This window comes from Cyclopterus lumpus, chromosome 25, assembly GCF_009769545.1.
Source record: "Cyclopterus lumpus isolate fCycLum1 chromosome 25, fCycLum1.pri, whole genome shotgun sequence".
Lineage (NCBI taxonomy): Eukaryota > Metazoa > Chordata > Actinopteri > Perciformes > Cyclopteridae > Cyclopterus > Cyclopterus lumpus.
Window position 1 is genome coordinate 4,036,607 of NC_046990.1, and position 22,537 is coordinate 4,059,143.

The 22,537-nt window shown below is 41.3% G+C and overlaps 2 protein-coding genes across 2 annotated transcripts; both read left to right on the top strand.

The window, feature by feature from the left end:
- Positions 1–15,564: 15,564 nt before the first annotated feature.
- LOC117728267 (zona pellucida sperm-binding protein 3-like) lies at positions 15,565–16,282 on the top strand. The gene is made up of 2 exons (XM_034529080.1): positions 15,565–16,060; positions 16,141–16,282. Exons 1-2 carry the CDS (start codon positions 15,581–15,583, stop codon positions 16,261–16,263), a joined length of 603 nt encoding a protein of 200 aa, XP_034384971.1. The 5' UTR covers positions 15,565–15,580; the 3' UTR covers positions 16,264–16,282.
- Positions 16,283–21,348: 5,066 nt separating this feature from the next.
- LOC117728263 (zona pellucida sperm-binding protein 3-like) lies at positions 21,349–22,105 on the top strand. Its single transcript, XM_034529072.1, has 2 exons — positions 21,349–21,844; positions 21,925–22,105. Exons 1-2 carry the CDS (start codon positions 21,365–21,367, stop codon positions 22,045–22,047), a joined length of 603 nt encoding a protein of 200 aa, XP_034384963.1. The 5' UTR covers positions 21,349–21,364; the 3' UTR covers positions 22,048–22,105.
- The last annotated feature ends 432 nt before the right edge of the window (positions 22,106–22,537 follow it).

Consider the following 22,537-nt stretch of genomic DNA (forward strand, 5'->3'; position numbering starts at 1 on the left):
GATTCATGGTGCATCTGGGGGGAAAAAAGAGAAAAAGGACACACTAAGATTCACTGAAAAGTCCTTAGAAAGTAGAATGTTTTTACATTCCTTTAAACAAGCTTAAACAAACTATATTCAAATTGTCTATACCGACATTTGCCGTTATGAAACATTTTGTCAATATGAACACCGAGTCAGCTTTGAGAATGCTAGTTATTAAATGTTTACCAATTAGACAAAACACAAGCAAATTAAGAAATAAACTTCATCAATTTGACAACACATGTCCAGTATTTAGAAAACATGCTGCAAATACAGAAAACGGAAGTGTTTCCAAAGGACACTATTGTTGAACACGGCTTGAACACGTTTGTTGCTGCTTGAAGTTTGGTCCGTGTATCACCCGTTGATGTTTACGTTGTGGACAGACTTTTGCTGCTGCTTTACTCTGCATGGAAAGTGACCGCTGCACACAACTCACAGGACCTTGCAGAGCGAAAAAGCGGAATTCTATCTCACATAACCTCAGCCTCGAAATTAAAAAAAGTTACGTTAACTGTAGCTTGCATAATAACCATATAAGCAATACCTTTATCAGTGGTGGTAATGGTATGTACATTTCACAAGGTAGAAGTTGTCTGCATGGGGATTATTTAAGGAAGGAAGTCTCCTGGGAATGTTTGGCCTACTGTAGCATATACCTCTGTATATTCGTTTGTCTAATAATGCCTATCTGATTATTATGCAGGCTACAGGCCGTCTGTCCACTGTTGAACCGGATAGTAAAGTTTAAAATCTGTCAAATCTCCTTAGAAATAATAATGACTGATATAATTCTGCTTTTCCGCTCTGCAAGGTCCTGCGACGTGCATGCAGTGCACTTTCCGAGTAGAAACAGTAGCATGATGTAAGTCCACAACGTAAACATAAACAGACGATACACATAACCGACTTCAATAACTTCATGAGTCACAAACCGTAGCAACAAGCCTGTCCAAGACGTGTTCATCACGATTTTCTGTATTTGCAGCGCTTTTCTGTACTGTGTTGTCTGTGCAGCGTGTTTTCAAAATTTCATCGTACAACTCAAAGGAAGGAAGGCAAAAGGAAGTTCCTCAGTTTTTCTATGCCAGTGGGGGAAATATCTTCCAAGTGTGCTTTGCTGAGATCATTAAAGTACTTAAGAAATCATACTAAATAATACATATATGAATCACAAGGTATGTAATGTTTAGAAATAGTGGTTAAAATGGACTAATATCTTATATACTGCAGTTGATACTTACTAGTGATGGACTTTGGGTGTTGTTGGGTGCCTGTTCTCCGTAAACGTTGTTCCAATGCTTGATCTGAAAAATGTAAGCAAGTTTCTTATCGTTAGCAGTTATCAGTGTTGGAAAGGGAAATGTAAAAATTACTCAGAAAGAAACTGCCGATACACATATAGTGCATTCAGAAAGTATTCAGACCTTCACTTTTTTCACATTTTGATATGTTTCAACCTTATGCTAAAATCATATAAATATTTTTTTCCCTCATCAATCTACACTCAATACCCCATAATAAAAAAGAGAAAACAGAATTTTAGAAATGTTTGCAAATTTATTAAAAAAGGAAAAACTGAAATATCCCATTGACATACAGTACGTATTCAGACCCTTTACTCAGTTAATGCACCTTTGGCACGGCTACAGCCTCAAGTCTCTTTGGTATAACCCACCTGGATTTGGGGATTTTCTGCCATTCTCTGCAGATCCTCTTAAACTGTCAGGTTGGATGGGGAACGTCGGTGAACAGGCATTTTCAGATCACTAAAAACAGATTAAAAACCTATAAGTAACCATGGATGGTGAACTCAGTTTTAAGGATCATATCACCAGCATCACCAATGTTGCCTTTTTCCAACTCAAGAATCATAGGCTTTATTTCCCAGTCTGACTCAGAGTAACTTATGCATGCATTTGTTCAGAGCAGGCTTCTTAAATGAACACAGTATTTTTACAGTATGTATGTGTGTTTTATGTGTATGTATGCATGGATGTTTCTGTTTAGAAGCACATTTTTGCTGTTTTAAGTTGTTTTTATGTAAGAACAAATCCAATCTCCGTATGTCTTGCCTCTGTTTGCCTACCTGTCCCTGGGTTTATTTCTGTGTCCCACCATCCGGTGGTATCTTGTCACTCCTGGTTCTTCAGCCTTCTCATGATCTCACAGGTGATGCACTGCTTAGGGTCACTCCTGGTTTTTCATTCTTCTCATGATTTCACAGGTGATGCACTGCTTAGGGTCACTCCTGGTTCTTCAGCCATCTCATGATCTCACAGGTGATGCACTGCTTAGGGTCACTCCTGTTCTTCAGCCTTCTCATGATCTCACAGGTGATGCACTGCTTAGGGTCACTCCTGGTTCTTCAGCCTTCTCATGATCTCACAGGTGATGCACTGCTTAGGGTCCTTTGCTGTGTGAAGTACAGTGAAACAGTGAAGAATACTGTCAGTTATATCTCAAAGCTGTTCCCTTGGAATATAAGAAATGCTTCTCATTAATTAATAACTTATATACTGTTAAGAAATCAGTAACGGCACACCATACATTTAATATATTACACTTAACTCTCAAAAACCCCAGGGGACACGACGCATGTTGTGGAGCACGGAGCGCGCCCCCCAGTCAGATTATTCAATCATGTTCAAAGCAACGTCGTGAGACAGCCAATAGCAATTGTTTTATCATGGTTACATAGTAACTATTGGAAAAGATGACTTGTTTGAAAAGAAACAAAAGAAATGTGTGTATTTAGTTCTATTTGTAGGCTGTTATATTTAATTAATTGGTCATTGCAGTGTATGTGTTTTGTTACAATTGTCAAATCAGTAAGTTATATGTTTATTTTGAAACAGGACGTTTTATTTTGAAACAGGAAATGTCTTGTAACTTGTTAGGGGACTTGTAATCAGGAAGTGAAGGAAGAGCATGGCTCAGTTTACAATCCAGTTGAGTCTGCTTGCATCTTATGCCTTTTGATGGCATCGTTGGTATGTATTGATTTGTTTTATTGTTACTTATGATTGCAGATGATTATTTTTGTGACAATGTTTAGTTTGGGAAGTTTTATGCACAAAGTCCATCGAGTCATAGTTAATGACTACTCCGCTATGAATGTTGTTCATATGACAGAATAAATATGAATAAAGAGTTATGTTAAAATACAGTGGTTTATAGGAACATATGTGTAAATCAGTAGTAAATACATAAAAGTAGCGGTTAAAAATAAAGAAAGTTATTTCATTGAAGAATCTGTATATTTACATTGTGTGTATGTGTAAGGTTAAAAAGGAAGCATTTTGTTTGTATTCATTATGCCCTTTGTGTGTTTTAGTTTTACTCTTTCTTACGTCAATAAACCTGTGGACAACGGACAACTGTCTTCAGAGTCGTGATGTCAGGAAAGAGTTTGTCTAACTGCCAAGGTGTATCACGGCACATATACTGAGGGCAGCATAGTAAAACAACGGCTTTCTAGCGGGCAAGATAACGCAGCCAGCTGGCAGACGCTACTAACAACGTCATCTCACGCAGCCAGTGAATGACCATCACAGCAGTGTCTAAACAGAGGTACGTCACCAGACAACACCATGTCCGAGAAAGCAACTTCATTAAAGACGCGGTCCCGCGCTACATGTTCTGCTACATACTCAAGTGTATCATCAACGGGGTCTGCTGCAGCAAAGGCAAGAGCGAGAGCAGAAGCAGCAAAGGCACACATGTCCTACGCCGAAGAGGAAATGAGCCTAAAGCTAGAAAAAGCTAAGCTGGAAGCCTCAATAGAAATGCTCAATTACAAAAAAGAAACTGCTACAGCCGTAGCTGAGGCCGAAGCCCTCGAAGCTGTGGTAGATAAAAATAGTGAAAGACATAGTTCCATGTTAAATTTGGACTCCAGTCCTTTGGAAGCTGCACAACGCACAGAACAATATGTGATTGATCAAGCCGAATCACAAAACACAGACTCTCAGCTGCATGATGATGGTGTTGGAGCAATAAGAGGGTCAAGCCCTAACTACGAAACTCCAGCTTCATCTATCAAATCTGAAGCCAACTCATTCCATCTGGCCCAAGCCAATATAGCTTCCCATCATACACGTGGCCACAATGCAGCTTCTCAACCAACTCGCCTCATCTCACAGCAGCCTTACATCTATGAAGATGAAAAGCTTGATGGGACACGCAATGTTCGGTTTGACAACCACAATGCCACTCCTGAGCAAGGTCTTGGACCTCAAAACGACAAAGGCGATCCTGCTCTTAAATCCTATCCCACATCTTCAAACACCAATAATAACAACTCCAACATTAGCGACTTCGTGAGATACTTTGCTCGTCGTGAGCTTGTGGCAACAGGCCTACTTCAATTCAACGACAGACCTCAGAACTACAGAGCCTGGAAACGGTCTTTTCAGAATGCAACCAGAGGTTTGGACCTGACACCAAGCGAGGAAATGGATCTCCTGTTTAAGTGGCTCGGCAAAGAGTCAGCAGAACACGTCGAGCACATAAGAGCAATACACATCAATCATCCAGCAGCAGGCTTGGCTATGATATGGGACAGACTTGAACAATCTTATGGCTCCGCAGAAGTAATAGAAGATGCTCTGTTCAAACGTATCGACGCCTTTCCAAAAATAACAAATCGGGATTATTCTAAACTAACAAAGTTGAGTGATCTTTTAATGGAACTAGAGTCAGCCAAAGCTGAAGGAGACCTACCCGGCCTCTCTTTCCTCGATACAACGAGAGGCGTCAACCCAATTGTACAGAAGCTCCCCTTCGGTCTGCAGGAGAAGTGGGCGTCAGTTGGGTCATCCTACAAGCGGCAACATCACGTTTCATATCCCCCCTTTGCCTGCTTCGTAAACTTTGTTAGCCAAGAAGCTAGTGTCAAAAATGACCCAAGTTTCAACTTTGTCTCTCACTCAGACATGTCTCCCAGGCCAGAAAAAACAGCTTGGAAGCCAAACAGACAGCGAGAAGTCTCTGTTCACAAAACAGAGATATTTCCAAAAGCCATCTCTGATCCTAGGGAGCCCTCAACGAAATTCAATGACTGTGACAAACTGTGTCCAATCCATAAAAAACTTCACCCTATACGCAAATGCCGTGCATTCAGAGAAATGCCCATCGAAGACCGTAAAACATTCTTAAAAGAGAATAACATTTGTTTCAGATGCTGTGCTTCATCATCACACATTGCAAGGTACTGCACATTTAATGTTCGTTGTTATGAATGTAAAAGTGAAAAACACCACACAGCGCTTCACCCTGGACCTGCTCCCTGGGTTGAAGGCAAAGACTCTGCTCCAGACCATGGCGGGGAGGAGGATAGCTCTCCACAACCCCATGTCACCACCAAATGTACAGATGTCTGTGGCGGAGACGTAACGGACCGATCCTGCTCTAAAATATCCCTTGTGAATGTGTATCCAGCCGGCCGCTCTCACAAAGCAGTGAAGATGTACGTGATTCTGGACGAACAGAGCAACAGATCACTAGTTCGTTCAAAGTTCTTCGAAGTCTTCAATGACCAAAGTCCAAGTGCTCCTTACTCACTGAAAACATGTGCTGGAGTAAGGAAAGCGACAGGAAGAAGGGCCAGTGGCTACATCGTGGAATCTTTGGATAGGACCGTCAGCATCCCACTACCCAGCCTCATAGAATGTGATGACATCCCAAATAACAGAAGTGAGATTCCAACTCCCAATGCAGCTTTTCATCACGCACACCTAAAGTCAGTCGCACACCTCATCCCAGATATCGACCCACAAGCCCCAATTATTGCTTCTCTTAGGTCGGGATATTATCAGAGTCCATAAGGTCCGCAAACAGGTCAATGGCCCACACAACCTACCTTATGCTCAGAAGTTGGATCTGGGATGGATCATCGTGGATAATGTATGTTTAGGCCGCGTTCACAAACCATCGACAGTCAACGCCTTCTACACGAACACCACGGAACGGGGACGCCCTACTCTCTTTGACCCGTGTCCTAACATGTTCCGTGTAAAGGAAAAATACAGTGACACCCAAGCCACAAACCACCTCCAAACACATCCTGAAGAGATATCAAACTGTGATGTTGACAGCCTAGGACATAACATATTCAAGCAGACCAAGGACGACAACAACATGGCTCTGTCTATCCAGGACATCTCCTTCATGAAAATAATGAAAGAAGGACTAACAAAAGATGCAAACAACAGTTGGGTAGCTCCATTACCCTTTAAATGCTCACGTCAACGGCTCCCCAATAACAGGCCACAGGCATTGAACCGTCTCAAGTCGCTCAGACGCAACTTTGAAAGGAAGCCTGAAATGAGAGACCATTTTCTCAGTTTCATGGACAAGATGTTCAAGAATGGTCATGCTGAGTTAGCCCCTCCTCCCAGTGAGGATGAAGAACAGTGGTACTTGCCAATATTTGGTGTGTACCATCCAAGAAAACCAAAACAAATACGAGTGGTCTTCGATTCCAGCGCCCAGTACAACGGTGTGTCGCTCAACGACGTGCTGTTGACTGGGCCTGATCTGAACAACACGCTGCTTGGTGTATTAATGCGCTTTAGAAAGGAAGCAATCGCCTTTACAACGGACATAGAACAGATGTTCTATTGTTTTTTAGTAAGGGAAGACGATAGGAACTTCCTACGTTTTCTATGGTTCCAAGATAACGACCCCTCCAAAGACATTGTGGAGTATCGGATGACGGTCCACGTCTTTGGAAATAGTCCTTCACCCGCAGTAGCGATTCATGGACTGCACCAGTCTGTTCAGGTCAGTGAGCTTCGCATTGACCCTGACGTCCAAAGTTTTGTGATGCGTGACTTCTATGTAGACGATGGGTTGAAGTCCTTGCCCACAGTCGAAGCTGCGGTCAACCTGCTGAAAAAGACACAAGATGTTCTCTCCAAATCAAACCTAAGGCTGCACAAGATCGCAGCAAACAACAAGGAGGTCATGGAGGCCTTTCCGGCCGAAGATCGTGCAAAAGACCTTAAAGACCTGGACCTCAGTGCAGATACGCTACCAATGCAGCGTAGTCTTGGAATCAATTGGGACCTCCAGACCGACTGCTTCCACTTCAGCGTCTCCGACGAGATAAAATCCTACACTCGACGGGGTGTCTTGTCTACAATCAACAGCCTCTACGATCCTCTAGGGTTTGTAGCGCCAGTCACAATACAAGGCAAGGCTATTTTGAGAGAACTCACAACTGAGAAAGGTGACTGGGACTCGCCTTTGCCCCAAGAAATGGAAGACGCATGGACATCTTGGAGAGCATCTTTGAAAGAACTGTCCCAGCTTTCTATTCCCAGAGCCTACACTACAACTTCACCCCCAGCAGCTGTCAGAAGGGAATTGTGCGTCTTTTCTGACGCATCCACGAAAGCTATCGCCGCTGTGGCATATCTAAAAGTAACTGACTCTGCTGGAAATAACCATGTGGGATTTGTAATGGGCAAAGCCAAGCTGACCCCCGGTCCTGAACAAACAATTCCGAGACTGGAACTTTGCGCAGCAGTGCTTGGAGTGGAGTTAGCAGACTTAATCTCGGCAGAACTAGACCTTCAGCTCGATGCTACAACCTTCCACTCAGACAGCAAGGTAGTCCTTGGCTACATTTCTAATGAAAGCAGGCGCTTTTATGTATATGTAAGTAACCGGGTATTACGTATCCGAAGGTCCTCCCACCCAGATCAATGGCGCTACGTGTCAACAGAACAGAACCCTGCGGACCACGCTACACGTTCTGTCGCTGCAGGCCGTTTGAACGACACAAACTGGCTGAGTGGACCCAAATCTCTGTACACACCGGAGACAAGTGCCTCAGAGAGCACCTACGAGCTTGTAGACCCGGGTTCAGACCGAGACATTCGCCCTCTGGTGTCCACTTTGAGTACTACAACAACATCCAAGCAGCTTGGTTCTCAACGATTCTCAAAGTTCTCATCTTGGAAGTCTCTAACACGGGCCATTGTTCGCCTCATACACATAGCCCGTCTTTTCAACATGACCTTGAAGAACAGCCCTTGTAAGGGCTGGCGTCACTGCAAACAGGATACACTGTTGAGGAGTCTGATCAAGCGTTGTACATCATCATTCAAGCAGTACAGGAAGAAGTCTACAGTCAAGAGATCAGATGTATCCAAAAACATGAGCAGATCCCTAAATGTAGCCCTCTCAAAAATCTGGATACTTTCATTGATGCACACTGCCTTCTGAGTCGGGGGCCGCCTCCACAATGCAAACCTTGATCAGAGTGAAAAGACTCCAGTGATTATTCCTGGCAAACATCAAGTTGCAACCTTACTCATCAAGCATCACCACGAACGAATCTATCACCAAGGCCATCTGTTTACAGAAGGGGCTGTCCGTACAGCTGGCTTTTGGATTGTTGGTGGCAAAAGAAAAGTGAGCAGCATCATCCACCAGTGTATAACCTGCAGAAGGCTTAGAGCCCCACTTACAATTCAAAAGATGGCCAGTCTTCCAGCGGATCGTCTCTCGACAGAGCCTCCCTTTACGAATGTCGGCCTTGATGTGTTCGGTCCTTGGAGTGTCTCTTCACGAAGAACAAGAGGAGGTTATTCACACAGTAAATGCTGGGCTGTAATCTTCACGTGTATGAGCGTACGAGCGGTTCATATTGAAGTCATAGAATCCCTTTACACATCCAGCTTCATCAACGCGCTAAGGCGCTTTCTTGCTGTGCGCGGTCCTGTCAATCACATCCGCTCAGACCGTGGCACCAACTTTGTTGATCAAGGTCACACGAACAGGAGTGACTAAAATCTTTCTTAGGCCTGTTTCTGAGATAGTGCTTCTTCTCCCCCCAGAGGCCCAGTGAAGTGAACTGTCTAGGATTTATTGAGTGGCGTGTATTCACGCCAGGCGGGGAGTGTTTTGTTACAATTGTCAAATCAGTAAGTTATATGTTTATTTTGAAACAGGACGTTTTATTTTGAAACAGGAAATGTCTTGTAACTTGTTAGGGGACTTGTAATCAGGAAGTGAAGGAAGAGCATGGCTCAGTTTACAATCCAGTTGAGTCTGCTTGCATCTTATGCCTTTTGATGGCATCGTTGGTATGTATTGATTTGTTTTATTGTTACTTATGATTGCATATGATTATTTTTGTGACTGTTTAGTTTGGGAAGTTTTATGCACAAAGTCCATCGAGTCATAGTTAATGACTACTCCGCTATGAATGTTGTTCATATGACAGAATAAATATGAATAAAGAGTTATGTTAAAATACAGTGGTTTATAGGAACATATGTGTAAATCAGTAGTAAATACATAAAAGTAGCGGTTAAAAATAAAGAAAGTTATTTCATTGAAGAATCTATATATTTACATTGTGTGTATGTGTAAGGTTAAAAAGGAAGCATTTTGTTTGTATTCATTATGCCCTTTGTGTGTTTTAGTTTTACTCTTTCTTACGTCAATAAACCTGTGGACAACGGACAACTGTCTTCAGAGTCGTGATGTCAGGAAAGAGTTTGTCTAACTGCCAAGGTGTATCACGGCACATATACTGAGGGCAGCATAGTATGAATAAAAATGTAATAATATATGGTAAAGTTATACCTATAGGCTCACACAAACACACATATACACATAGTATATAATATACCATATATACAGTATGTTTATATATATATATATATATATATATATATATATATATATATATATATATATATATATATATATTTCCACACTTAGTAGGTTTTTAAGGCCGGCTGGGAGAGGCAACGGTTGGTCATTCAATTCCTATGTAGGTCTACTAGTTTACAGTTTACATAACTCCAACACATTGATCCATATGCAGTGTTTCCTATACATTTAGCCTACTCAGCAGTGGTAGATTATAATTATTATTACTACTGTTAGCCTCAACGCAAGCACACACAAGTAGAGGCCCAGTATTTAAAAGTGGTTCTTTAAACAAAATGAAGCACCCAAATATTCCAAACAAGTTTTAGGGCCATTACCTGCACAAGAACCAAATTGAGGACTGACAGCAAATGGAGATGGAACAATCGACAAAAATCACTGCATATATTGCATTCTGTATGTAGGCCTATATGAAAAGCTAATGGCTGGATTGACATCATGGTGACGTTACAGTTATATTCATATGGCCCATAGTATGACCCTCTTGCATTTTAACAAATCCCTAACCTTTCCTTTTGAACCACCAAAATGCCAAATGTGCACACATAACAATGTAATTTTCTCTAATTGTCACTGTTTTGCAGTGTTACGCAGCGTGTTAGTTTAGGCCTCTGCCCACAGCAACACTCATTTGCCAACATTGCCATTATTCCATACAAGTTGCAACATTTGTTTTCAGACTTTCAACTGCATGTAGTGAGTCACCATTGCAAAGCCATTTCCCCCTCTTGTCTTTATTGTTCTGCATAGCTCAAAGCCAGCCAGGTCTAAGGTGTTGGCCGCAGTGGTTAGGCCATTAGCCATCTTTGATATGGGACAATGTACATTTAAATTGTTGAACACTGTAGACAGTGACTGTCTTTAATGTATTTTAATTGTTGATGGAAGCAAGGTCAATTCAACAGCAATTGTGCAGTTTGATAGGGCACTAAGTCAGCGTCATCTCCGGGCTAAATTGGCTGAATATAACCTAGGTATCTCTGCCAATTTGCGTCGAAACGGCGTCCGCGAACCGAGGTCCATCAGTGGGCTAAACAGGCTGACTTCAGCCCGCAAACTGAGGTACATTCACCGCTTCTGGAGCTCTGCGTCCGGGCTGAATTAAAGCCGGCTAATAACGCTGTTTCTCGGATAAAGTGTTACCACTACTGCCCTCAATTCCCCATGGCTAGATGCACAGTCTTTGGCCGGATTATGCATGCCCAAGACGGCATGCACTTTTGCAGCACTCGGCCTCATCATAAGGGCAAAGGTCACCCTCTTTAGCCGGCCTAAGGACATCCAAGGTGGGCTGCCACTACGGCAGAATTTAATTTGGTACTTTCGGAAGTGGAGAATAAGGTAAGAAATAATGGTAGGTCTAACTACAGTGCTTATAAGACTAGAAATGTTTATTGAAGGTGGCTTCATAAAGCTTGTTAGCTAAGTACTGCTTAAGTGACCATGTGCACCAAGTGTTGTCTTAGATTATGGTTTATCAATGACTTTTTTAACGTATTAGGCATTTCTTGTGTAGAATTGTTTGCTGTATTTCAAGTTCATACAGATGACAACAACAGCATGTGCTCTATTTTTTCCCACTGGCTAAAGTTACCCGTTAGCTAAATACCACTTATGTGTCCCTTAAGTGACCATGTGCACCAAGTGTTAGTAGTTTAAAGTAATGTTAAACATCTTAGATTATGGTTTATCAATGATTTGTTTAATGCAATAATATGCATTTCTCATTGTGCCAAGGTGTTTGCTGCATTTCAAGTTTATACAGATGTCTACAACTGCATGGGCTCTATTTTTTCCCCACTGGCTACAGGTGACGATATTAAACCATGGGCTACTCTTCATAACAGGCTTGCCTTCGACGACCAAGACAGTTGGTCCACCACAGCCATTGATATTTCACATCTTACATGCAACCTTAGCTTGAGGCTTTAATGCATTATAATCTGTTTAAAGCACTGTAAAATTATAGTTATAAGCACTCAACAATATTAATGATGCTTTAGAATAATCATAACACATTAGAAAGTATTTTATAATGACTTATAAGGTCAAGTATCATAATACTTTATATATTTATTTATATATATATATATATATATATATATATATAATATATTGCTGGTCACTCACTGACATTCTTTTGCAACAATCATAGTGTATTATAATTCTCCTAGTTTTAATATATTATCATTTTATAATACATTATAATCACTATTATAATGCAATGTCACTAAAAGTAGTCCTTGGGTGCTTTAAGTAAAGTAATGAAATTCCTGAGGTTTAGGCAGATATAATACATTACAAGCTGGTTATAAGTCACTATAAGTGGTCATTGTCTGCTTTAATTTAAGTGGAAAAAATCACATTAAATCTGTGCAAGAACAACACACAAAATGTTGTATAATTAATTTTCTTGTTTAACGTGTCTAACAGAAATCGAGTTCTCCAATACAAAAATCAGTCTGACCTCTAAAGTTATACAAATAAGCTACCACTACTGTCCCTGTCATCTGCTGACAAAATCGAATCCACTGGTTAAAAACAAAGTCTGATTGTATAGAAGTCTATGAGAAAATGACCCTTGATTTATTAATCATTTAAGTAATCATTTTCCTAATTAGTTTATGGTCTCAGTTGCTATAGTTTCAAGTCTTCAATGCGACCCAACATTAATTTGCAAATGATGTTCCCATTTAGAATGAAATAGAAAATAAAGCAGGTTATGCTTTAGGGCAGGGCTACCTTACAATGTGGCATTTGGCAGATGCTTTTATCTAAAGCGAGGTATATATGAGATCTTAATGCAACACAAGCAATGTTCTAGTCAGGTGAGAATCAACAAGATTAAGTGTCATGAAGCACATAGTTTTATTTTACATTTTTTGGGATTACAGTCCATCAGGTGACTCAAGAGCTAAGTCTTTAATCAAACTCATGTACTTATTCTTTTTCTTACAGATATCTGATGTTTGAAAACGTTTTGGGAAGAGGGTCTCCCTGGACCCCTCCAGCCAAGAGTGTTAACAGTATTCAGATTTTATATGGAGGCTATTTTGTAATGTGCCTTTTCATACTTCAACTAAAAATAAAGGGTGTTTGACGCTTCATTGTCTTTTGTGTTATTCTTCGTTATGCCTTGCCACTAAATCCCATATAGCAAAAGTTTCTGCTGCACTACTCTCTTGAGGTTCAAACTTTCAAGCATGTTACATTACATATACCATTTAGCTGACGGTTTTATCCAAAGCGACTTACAATCATTCTTTCTTCTATTTTGTACTCTTTAAAAAAAGACTGCATTATGTTTCATGTAATGAAAAACGTTAGCTAAATTAAGATCCAGAATTACAGGGTTTTAATGTAAAAGTACACATTATTATAAAACTACACTTATTTATCTTAAAATAACAAAGAAAATCGTTAAATTGTTAGTATGGACATAAAGCGTTAAATAATGAGCTAGATATTTAATTACATGTAATTATTGTTATTTTACATGAATTTGTATGTAATTTAAGAAAACAGTAAAAATACAGTATAAATAATACAGTACTAATACAGTACTTTTTCTGTAAAAAAAATGAGAAAAAAATATAATTTGTTATTATTAGGATAATAGGTTGTTAATTTACAGATAATTTCTTTAATTTTACATAGGTTTACATATCATTTTAAAAAACAGAGAAACTAGTGTAAAAAAAGAGTTATTTTCCGTTGAATTAGGATTTTTTTTTACAGTGTACCTGCACTCCCAAGCAATGCTTTATTATTAAACAGATATCTTCCTTTGCTCCCATTTGTTCCTTAATCACCACTTTAGCTTCTGACTAACTTATTTTTAAATTAACAATATTTCTCCCACCCTTCAAAGCCCGTTTTGCTGCTTTATCCGCCTTCTCATTGCCATCTACTCCAACATGGGCCGGGACCCACATAAAATGAACCGCTATTCGCATGTGATGAATTCTGAATAGTGCCTGTAGTACCTCATACAGTAAATCCTCTCTACTTCTGGAATGGCAACTTTTCAAACTAGTTAGCACCGTACATGAGTCCGATGCTATCACCACCCTCTCTGGCCTGACATCCTCTACCCACTGTAATGCCATAACTATGGCCATCATCTCACACGTAAACACCGATAGGTCATCACTGAGTCTTTTACCACACTCATACTGGAATTATGGGATTACTGCTGCTGCTGTTCTACCAGAGTTAGGGTCTTTCAATCCATCTGTATACATTTGAATATATTTGCGGTAATTCCCCCTGATGTATAACTTCACAATCTTACAGTTTGCCCCACGTTCATCTCTCATCAGTTCAAGGAGGCCCAGATCAACTTCAGGCTGTGGCAGTAACCATGGAGGAACAGCTGTAAGAACCACTGCTGGAGAATATCTCCTATCCAACATACCTAACTCCCTAGCCTTCTCCTTAGCAACCCAACCAAAGCTCTTTGTTGGTGTTTTATCATGTTCCCAGCATGGCTCAATTGCACTTTTTGTTGGATGGTTGATATGTCCTTGTAAACTGACCCAATATGTCATCATTATCTGAATTCTTCTCAACTCCAATGGCATTTTCCCCATTTCTACCTGCAATGCCGGCACATATGTTGTTTTAAAAGCCCCGCTACAAATCATTAATGCTTGTGCTTGTATTACATTTAATTTCCCCAATAAGGTTTTATACGCCGACTTATACACCACACAGCCATAGTCCACTACTGATCTTATCAGACCCACATATATAGCTTTCAAAGCAGACCTGTCAACTCCCCACTCTGTTCCCACCAAGCATCTCATTACATTTAAAACCTTTTTACATGTATTAACCATGTTATCAATATGTACATTCCAGGTGAGCCTAGCATCAAACCACATTCCTAAAAATGTGTACGAGTCCGTCCTTTTCAGCTCCTTATCATATAAAAACAATTTGACCAGGAAAAACTCCCCAAAAATAAAAAATAACCTTTCACAGGGAAAAAAGGGAAGAAACCTTCAGGAGAGCAACAGATGAGGACCCCTCTCTTCGTAAATAATATGTTAGCCTTTCTGTGATCATTCGCTCCATGATATTACACATGTGGGAAGTCAATGCTATTGGTCTATAGTTTGATGGATTAGTGGGATCTTTTCCTGGTTTCCTGATGGGTACTATAACTGCTTGTTTCCAAAGTCCTGGTAATTTTTGTTCCTGACAAATTGTATTATACAATTACAAAATCACCTCTAATGCTAAATCAGGCATATGGTTCAACATGATATATAATATCTAATCTTTGCCTGGAGCAGTTAGCCCTGACTTGCTTATGGCCCTTTTTATTTCTTCAAAACTGAATGGAGTATTAATTGCATCTTCTGTCTCTTCTTCTGTTTCCAACAAATCTATATTTGCTTCCCTTGTTCTATATCTTCCATTTAAACCCCTCCTCTGACATATTACCTCAATCAGCGCTTTAGCTAACATTTCTGCCTTTGCTTCGTCACTGTTAGCCACCACTCTGCCATTTTCCAATACTGGATACCCCCACTCCCGTTTTCCCTCCCCTCGTTTTCTTTACCATTGCCCAAACTTGATTAATTGAAGTGATTCTCCCTATTGTGTTGCAAAAAGATCTCCAATACTTATTTTTAGTATCTTTGACTGATAAAGTGTTGAATCATATTATTGGTTATGTCTCTTACCTTGTGACAATACATTGGTCTCTCCTAATTAGTAAGGCCTGTGCAGCTTTGAGATCTACACCTGTGCAAAGCGATCCAGCTAACGAGTCAGAGGGAGGAGCCACTGCCTATTTCAGCCTGCAGTGGCCAATGCTGGAGGAAACTGCATCAACAGTTCTGTGTTTGCAACAATGGGGTCCAGCCAGCTTTTTGTGTTGGGGTTTGTGCTTGCGTGTGTCAGCTTCAGTGCTGCTAGATTCCTCAGAATGAGACCACCAAACTACCTGGGAGTTGAAGTTGAGCCAGCAAAAGCAGCGCCTGAGAGAGGGCCCTCCAGGAAGTCTACTCAACAAGCTGCCATGTTCCGGGCTAAGCAGATCCAGCCGGTGGTCGACTCGTTGTCCTGGAGGTTTCCAAAAGATCCAGTGGATTTGGTGAAGGTGACCCCTGTCAACTTTGAACTGCGGCAACCAGACACTGACAACCGCGTTGCTGTGAGGTGTGGGGAAAGCAAGATCCAGGTGGAAGTGAGCCAGGACTTGCTTGGCCTTGGCAAGCTGATAGACCCAGAGGACATCACACTTGGTGGCTGTTCCCCTACTGAGATCGACGACTGGGCTCATGTGCTGGTCTTTGAATATGAGCTGCACAACTGTGGCAGCAAACGAGTGGTGAGGTTTTTGTTCATTGAATGTATTGGTGTTGTACTTTCAGTCAAATGTTACTCAGTAGTTCTCTCTCTCTCCCTCAGATGACCGAGGATGACTTCATTTATGCCTTTTCACTGATCTACGACCCCAAAGTGTCTGGCAGGAGTCACATCACGAGGACCCAGAGTGCCGTCATTGGGGTGGAGTGCCACTACATGAGATGATGATGATCAGCCTGCAATGACGCCCTTGAGTTCACTGTGTAGACATTAACTTTGAGTTTAAGCAAACCATAATAAACTTTTTAATGTCTCAGAACACTGGTTTATTGCTCTATTTCTGAAGCCCAACGAGACACACATACGCATGACTGAATGGCCCAACTTGATCACAGGCGCTGATGCTCTACAGAAGATGGGATCTGAAAGGTACATTTGTAAATGAGTCTGTGCTCTTGTAAACTGTCAAACAAGACTGGGGCTGCGGTTAAAGTCCAAATATTAACTCCTAATATAATTTACTGGCCACTTTTCTTTGACCACTATGGAAAGATGTGAAGGAGAGTTCATTAGGAAAAGTCAACTGTGGAGCTGTCTGTGACTGAGGTCTCCCACGGTGAAACTACACAGCACTTAGTTGGCACCTCTCTACTAGATATTATCAATGTGCCTTTACTAACAGGCCATGGACCACAGTCCTTCAAATTATGTGTAGTTAAACCTTAAGAAGCCCACTCCTGATCCAGAGGTGTTGGCTAACTACAGACTGATCTCTAACCTGTCTGCCTTACTCGAATCCTTGTGAAAATAGTCGGCAATCAGTTGTGACTTTCTACATAGTAGTTTGAGGACTTTCATTCAGGATTCAGAATGCAGAAACCGTACTGGTGAAAGTGACTAATGACCTAATTGCATCAGATAAAGGACTCATCTCTGTACTTGTTAGGCCTTAGTGCTGCGTTCGACACCATTGGCCATCACATCCTATTACAGAGACTAGAACATTTGATTGGCATTAAAGGAACCACACTAAGCTGGTTTAAATCCTATTCATCAGCTCAATCTCAATTTGGGCATATAATTAATGAAACATCGATGACCACCAACGTTAGTGAAGGAATTCCACAACGCTCTGTGCTTGGACCAATTTTATTTACCTTAAATATGCTTCCTTTAGGCAATATTATCAGAAAACACTCCATGAAATTTCAACGATATGCAGATGATACTCAATTACATCTATTGATCAAGCCAGACAAAACCAACCAGCTCGCTAAACTTCAAGCATGTCTTAGAGACATGAAAACATGGATGACCTGCAACTTCCTGATGTTTTTCTTACTAGGCCAAGAATACCTCAGAAATCAATTATCTAATGATGGTTATCTTTGATTAGGACCTTTCCTTTAACTCCAACTTAAAACAAATCTCCAGCACTGCATTCTTTCCCCTAAGTAACATTTAAAAAATCAGTCACATCTTGTCTCAAAGCGATGCAGAAAGATTAGTTCACACATTTGTTACTTCTAGACTAAACTCCTGCAAATCCTTATCAAGCTGCTCTAATAAGTCTCTTAAAACTCTCCAGTTGATCCAAAATGCTGCAGCTTGTGTACTCACAAAAACTAAGAAAAGAGATCAAATTACTTCTGTATTAGCTGCTCTGCACTGGCTCCCTGTAAAATACAGAGTCAAGTTTAAAATCCTTCTCCTCATCTACAAAGCTAATCTAATTGGTGATGCACCATCATATCTTAAGGAGCTTGTAGTATCATATTACCCCACTAGAGATCTGTGCTCACTGAATGCAGGGCTACTTGTAGTTTCTAGATTCTTAAAAAGTAGGAAAGGAGCCAGAGCCTTCAGTTATTAAGCTTCCACTTTCAGTCCAGGGGTCAGACCCAGTCACCTCATTGATTATGCTTTTTAATAACACATAAGGAACTATTAAGACCCGTATGGCCATTCCTTAGCCTTATCATCACCCTCTCCTCTTTTCTACTTCGTCCACTAGACCCTGCACTCCCAAGAAATGCTTTATTATTAAACAGATATCTTCCTTTGCTCCCATGTTTCCATTCATTCTGCCATATCTTTTTGATTTGTCCCTTAATCACCACTTTAGCTTCTGACTAACTTATTTTTAAATTAACAATATTTCTCCCACCCTTCAAAGCCCGTTTTGCTGCTTTATCCGCCTTCTCATTGCCATCTACTCCAACATGGGCCGGGACCCACATAAAATGAACCGCTATTCGCATGTGATGAATTCTGAATAGTGCCTGTAGTACCTCATACAGTAAATCCTCTCTACTTCTGGAATGGCAACTTTTCAAACTAGTTAGCACCGTACATGAGTCCGATGCTATCACCACTCTCTCTGGCCTGACATCCTCTACCCACTGTAATGCCATAACTATGGCCATCATCTCACACGTAAACACTGATAGGTCATCACTGAGTCTTTTACCACACTCATACTGGAATTATGGGATTACTGCTGCTGCTGTTCTACCAGAGTTAGGGTCTTTCAATCCATCTGTATACATTTGAATATATTTGCGGTAATTCCCCCTGATGTATGACTTCACGATCTTACAGTTTGCCCCACGTTCATCTCTCATCAGTTCAAGGAGGCCCAGATCAACTTCAGGCTGTGGCAGTAACCATGGAGGAACAGCTGTAAGAACCACTGCTGGAGAATATCTCCTATCCAACATACCTAACTCCCTAGCCTTCTCCTTAGCAACCCAACCAAAGCTCTTTGTTGGTGTTTTATCATGTTCCCAGCATGGCTCAATTGCACTTTTTGTTGGATGGTTGATATGTCCTTGTAAACTGACCCAATATTCAATTCAATTCAATTCAGTTTATTTTGTAAAGCCCAATATCACAAATTACAAATTTGCCTCAGAGGGCTTTACAATCTGTACACATACGACATCCCTGTCCCAGGGCCTCACATCGGATCAGGAAAAACTCCCCAAAAATAACCTTACACAGGGAAAAAAGGGAAGAAACCTTCAGGAGAGCAACAGAGGAGGATCCCTCTCCCCGGATGGACAGATGCAATAGATGTCATGTTTACAGAATGAACAGCATTTACAAAGTTACATAAACACATTACATGAATATGACAATGTATGAATGGAACTCCAATCCATGAAACAGAAGGAGGTAGAGAGGAAGGGGTGCGGGGCGCATCAGCAGGGCCAACGTGGGAGGCAGGTTCACAAGGCATCAGACACCTCCAGGTCCAATGGACCCTATGAGACGTGAAGTCACAACGACTCCGGGGAGGAAGCAGAGTTAATAAGGTGCAATGGAGAGATGTAAATTCATCCATAAGGGGGAGAGAGAAGAGGAGATAGGTGCTCAGTGTATCCTAAAACATCCCCCAGCAGCCTATAAGCCTATAGCAGCATATCAAGGGGCTGGACCAGGGCAAACCTGATTCAGCCCTAACTATAAGCACTATCAAACAGGAAAGTCTTAAGTCGATTCTTGAATGAGGTGACTGTGTCGGCCTCCCGGACTGAAAGTGGAAGCTGGTTCCATAAAAGAGGAGCTTGATAACTGAAGGCTCTTGCTCCCATCCTACTTTTTAGGACTCTAGGAACCACAAGTAGCCCCGCATTTAGTGAGCGCAGCTCTCTTGTGGGGCAATATGGTACTACAAGCTCCTTAAGATATGATGGTGCATCACCAATCAAGGCTTTGTAGGTGAGGAGAAGAATTTTAAATGTGATTCTTGATTTTTCAGGGAGCCAGTGCAGAGCAGCTAATACAGGAGTAATGTGATCTCTTTTCTTAGTTTTTGTGAGTACAAGACCTGCAGCATTCTGGATCAACTGGAGGGATTTAAGAGACTTATTAGAGGAGCCTGATAATAAGGAGTTGCAATAGTCTAGTCTGTGAGTAACAAACGCGTGAAGCAGCTTTTCTGCATCTTTTTGAGACAAGATGTGCCTGATTTTTGAAATGTTACGTATGAAAATATGGAATATGTCATCATTATCTGAATTCTTCTCAACTCCAATGGCATTTCCCCCATTTCTACCTGCAATGCCGACACATATGTTGTTTTAAAAGCCCCACTACAAATTTCTTAATGCTTGTGCTTGTATTACATTTAATTTCCCCAATAAGGTTTTATACGCCGACTTATACACCACACAGCCATAGTCCACTACTGATCTTATCAGACCCACATATATAGCTTTCAAAGCAGACCTGTCAACTCCCCACTCTGTTCCCACCAAGCATCTCATTACATTTAAAACCTTTTTACATGTATTAACCATGTTATCAATATGTACATTCCAGGTGAGCCTAGCATCAAACCACATTCCTAAAAATGTGTACGAGTCCGTCCTTTTCAGCTCCTTACCATATAAATACAATTTGACCAGGAAAAACTCCCCAAAAATAAAAAATAACCTTTCACAGGGAAAAAAGGGAAGAAACCTTCAGGAGAGCAACAGATGAGGACCCCTCTCTTCGTAAATAATATGTTAGCCTTTCTGTGATCATTCGCTCCATGATATTACACATGTGGGAAGTCAATGCTATTGGTCTATAGTTTGATGGATTAGTGGGATCTTTTCCTGGTTTCCTGATGGGTACTATAACTGCTTGTTTCCAACGTCCTGGTAATTTTTGTTCCTGACAAATTGTATTATACAATTACAAAATCACCTCTAATGCTAAATCAGGCATATGGTTCAACATGATATATAATATCTGATCTTTGCCTGGAGCAGTTAGCCCTGACTTGCTTATGGCCCTTTTTATTTCTTCAAAACTGAATGGAGTATTAATTGCATCTTCTGTCTCTTCTTCTGTTTCCAACAAATCTATATTTGCTTCCCTTGTTCTATATCTTCCATTTAAACCCCTCCTCTGACATATTACCTCAATCAGCGCTTTAGCTAACATTTCTGCCTTTGCTTCGTCACTGTTAGCCACCACTCTGCCATTTTCCAATACTGGATACCCCCACTCCCGTTTTCCCTCCCCTCGTTTTCTTTACCATTGCCCAAACTTGATTAATTGAAGTGATTCTCCCTATTGTGTTGCAAAAAGATCTCCAATACTTATTTTTAGTATCTTTGACTGATAAAGTGTTGAATCATATTATTGGTTATGTCTCTTACCTTGTGACAATACATTGGTCTCTCCTAATTAGTAAGGCCTGTGCAGCTTTGAGATCTACACCTGTGCAAAGCGATCCAGCTAACGAGTCAGAGGGAGGAGCCACTGCCTATTTCAGCCTGCAGTGGCCAATGCTGGAGGAAACTGCATCAACAGTTCTGTGTTTGCAACAATGGGGTCCAGCCAGCTTTTTGTGTTGGGGTTTGTGCTTGCGTGTGTCAGCTTCAGTGCTGCTAGATTCCTCAGAATGAGACCACCAAACTACCTGGGAGTTGAAGTTGAGCCAGCAAAAGCAGCGCCTGAGAGAGGGCCCTCCAGGAAGTCTACTCAACAAGCTGCCATGTTCCGGGCTAAGCAGATCCAGCCGGTGGTCGACTCGTTGTCCTGGAGGTTTCCAAAAGATCCAGTGGATTTGGTGAAGGTGACCCCTGTCAACTTTGAACTGCGGCAACCAGACACTGACAACCGCGTTGCTGTGAGGTGTGGGGAAAGCAAGATCCAGGTGGAAGTGAGCCAGGACTTGCTTGGCCTTGGCAAGCTGATAGACCCAGAGGACATCACACTTGGTGGCTGTTCCCCTACTGAGATCGACGACTGGGCTCATGTGCTGGTCTTTGAATATGAGCTGCACAACTGTGGCAGCAAACGAGTGGTGAGGTTTTTGTTCATTGAATGTATTGGTGTTGTACTTTCAGTCAAATGTTACTCAGTAGTTCTCTCTCTCTCCCTCAGATGACCGAGGATGACTTCATTTATGCCTTTTCACTGATCTACGACCCCAAAGTGTCTGGCAGGAGTCACATCACGAGGACCCAGAGTGCCGTCATTGGGGTGGAGTGCCACTACATGAGATGATGATCAGCCTGCAATGACGCCCTTGAGTTCACTGTGTAGACATTAACTTTGAGTTTAAGCAAACCATAATAAACTTTTTAATGTCTCAGAACACTGGTTTATTGCTCTATTTCTGAAGCCCAACGAGACACACATACGCATGACTGAATGGCCCAACTTGATCACAGGCGCTGATGCTCTACAGAAGATGGGATCTGAAAGGTACATTTGTAAATGAGTCTGTGCTCTTGTAAACTGTCAAACAAGACTGGGGCTGCGGTTAAAGTCCAAATATTAACTCCTAATATAATTTACTGGCCACTTTTCTTTGACCACTATGGAAAGATGTGAAGGAAAGTTCATTAGGAAAAGTCAACTGTGGAGCTGTCTGTGACTGAGGTCTCCCACGGTGAAACTACACAGCACTTAGTTGGCACCTCTCTACTAGATATTATCAATGTGTCTTTACTAACAGGCCATGGACCACAGTCCTTCAAATTATGTGTAGTTA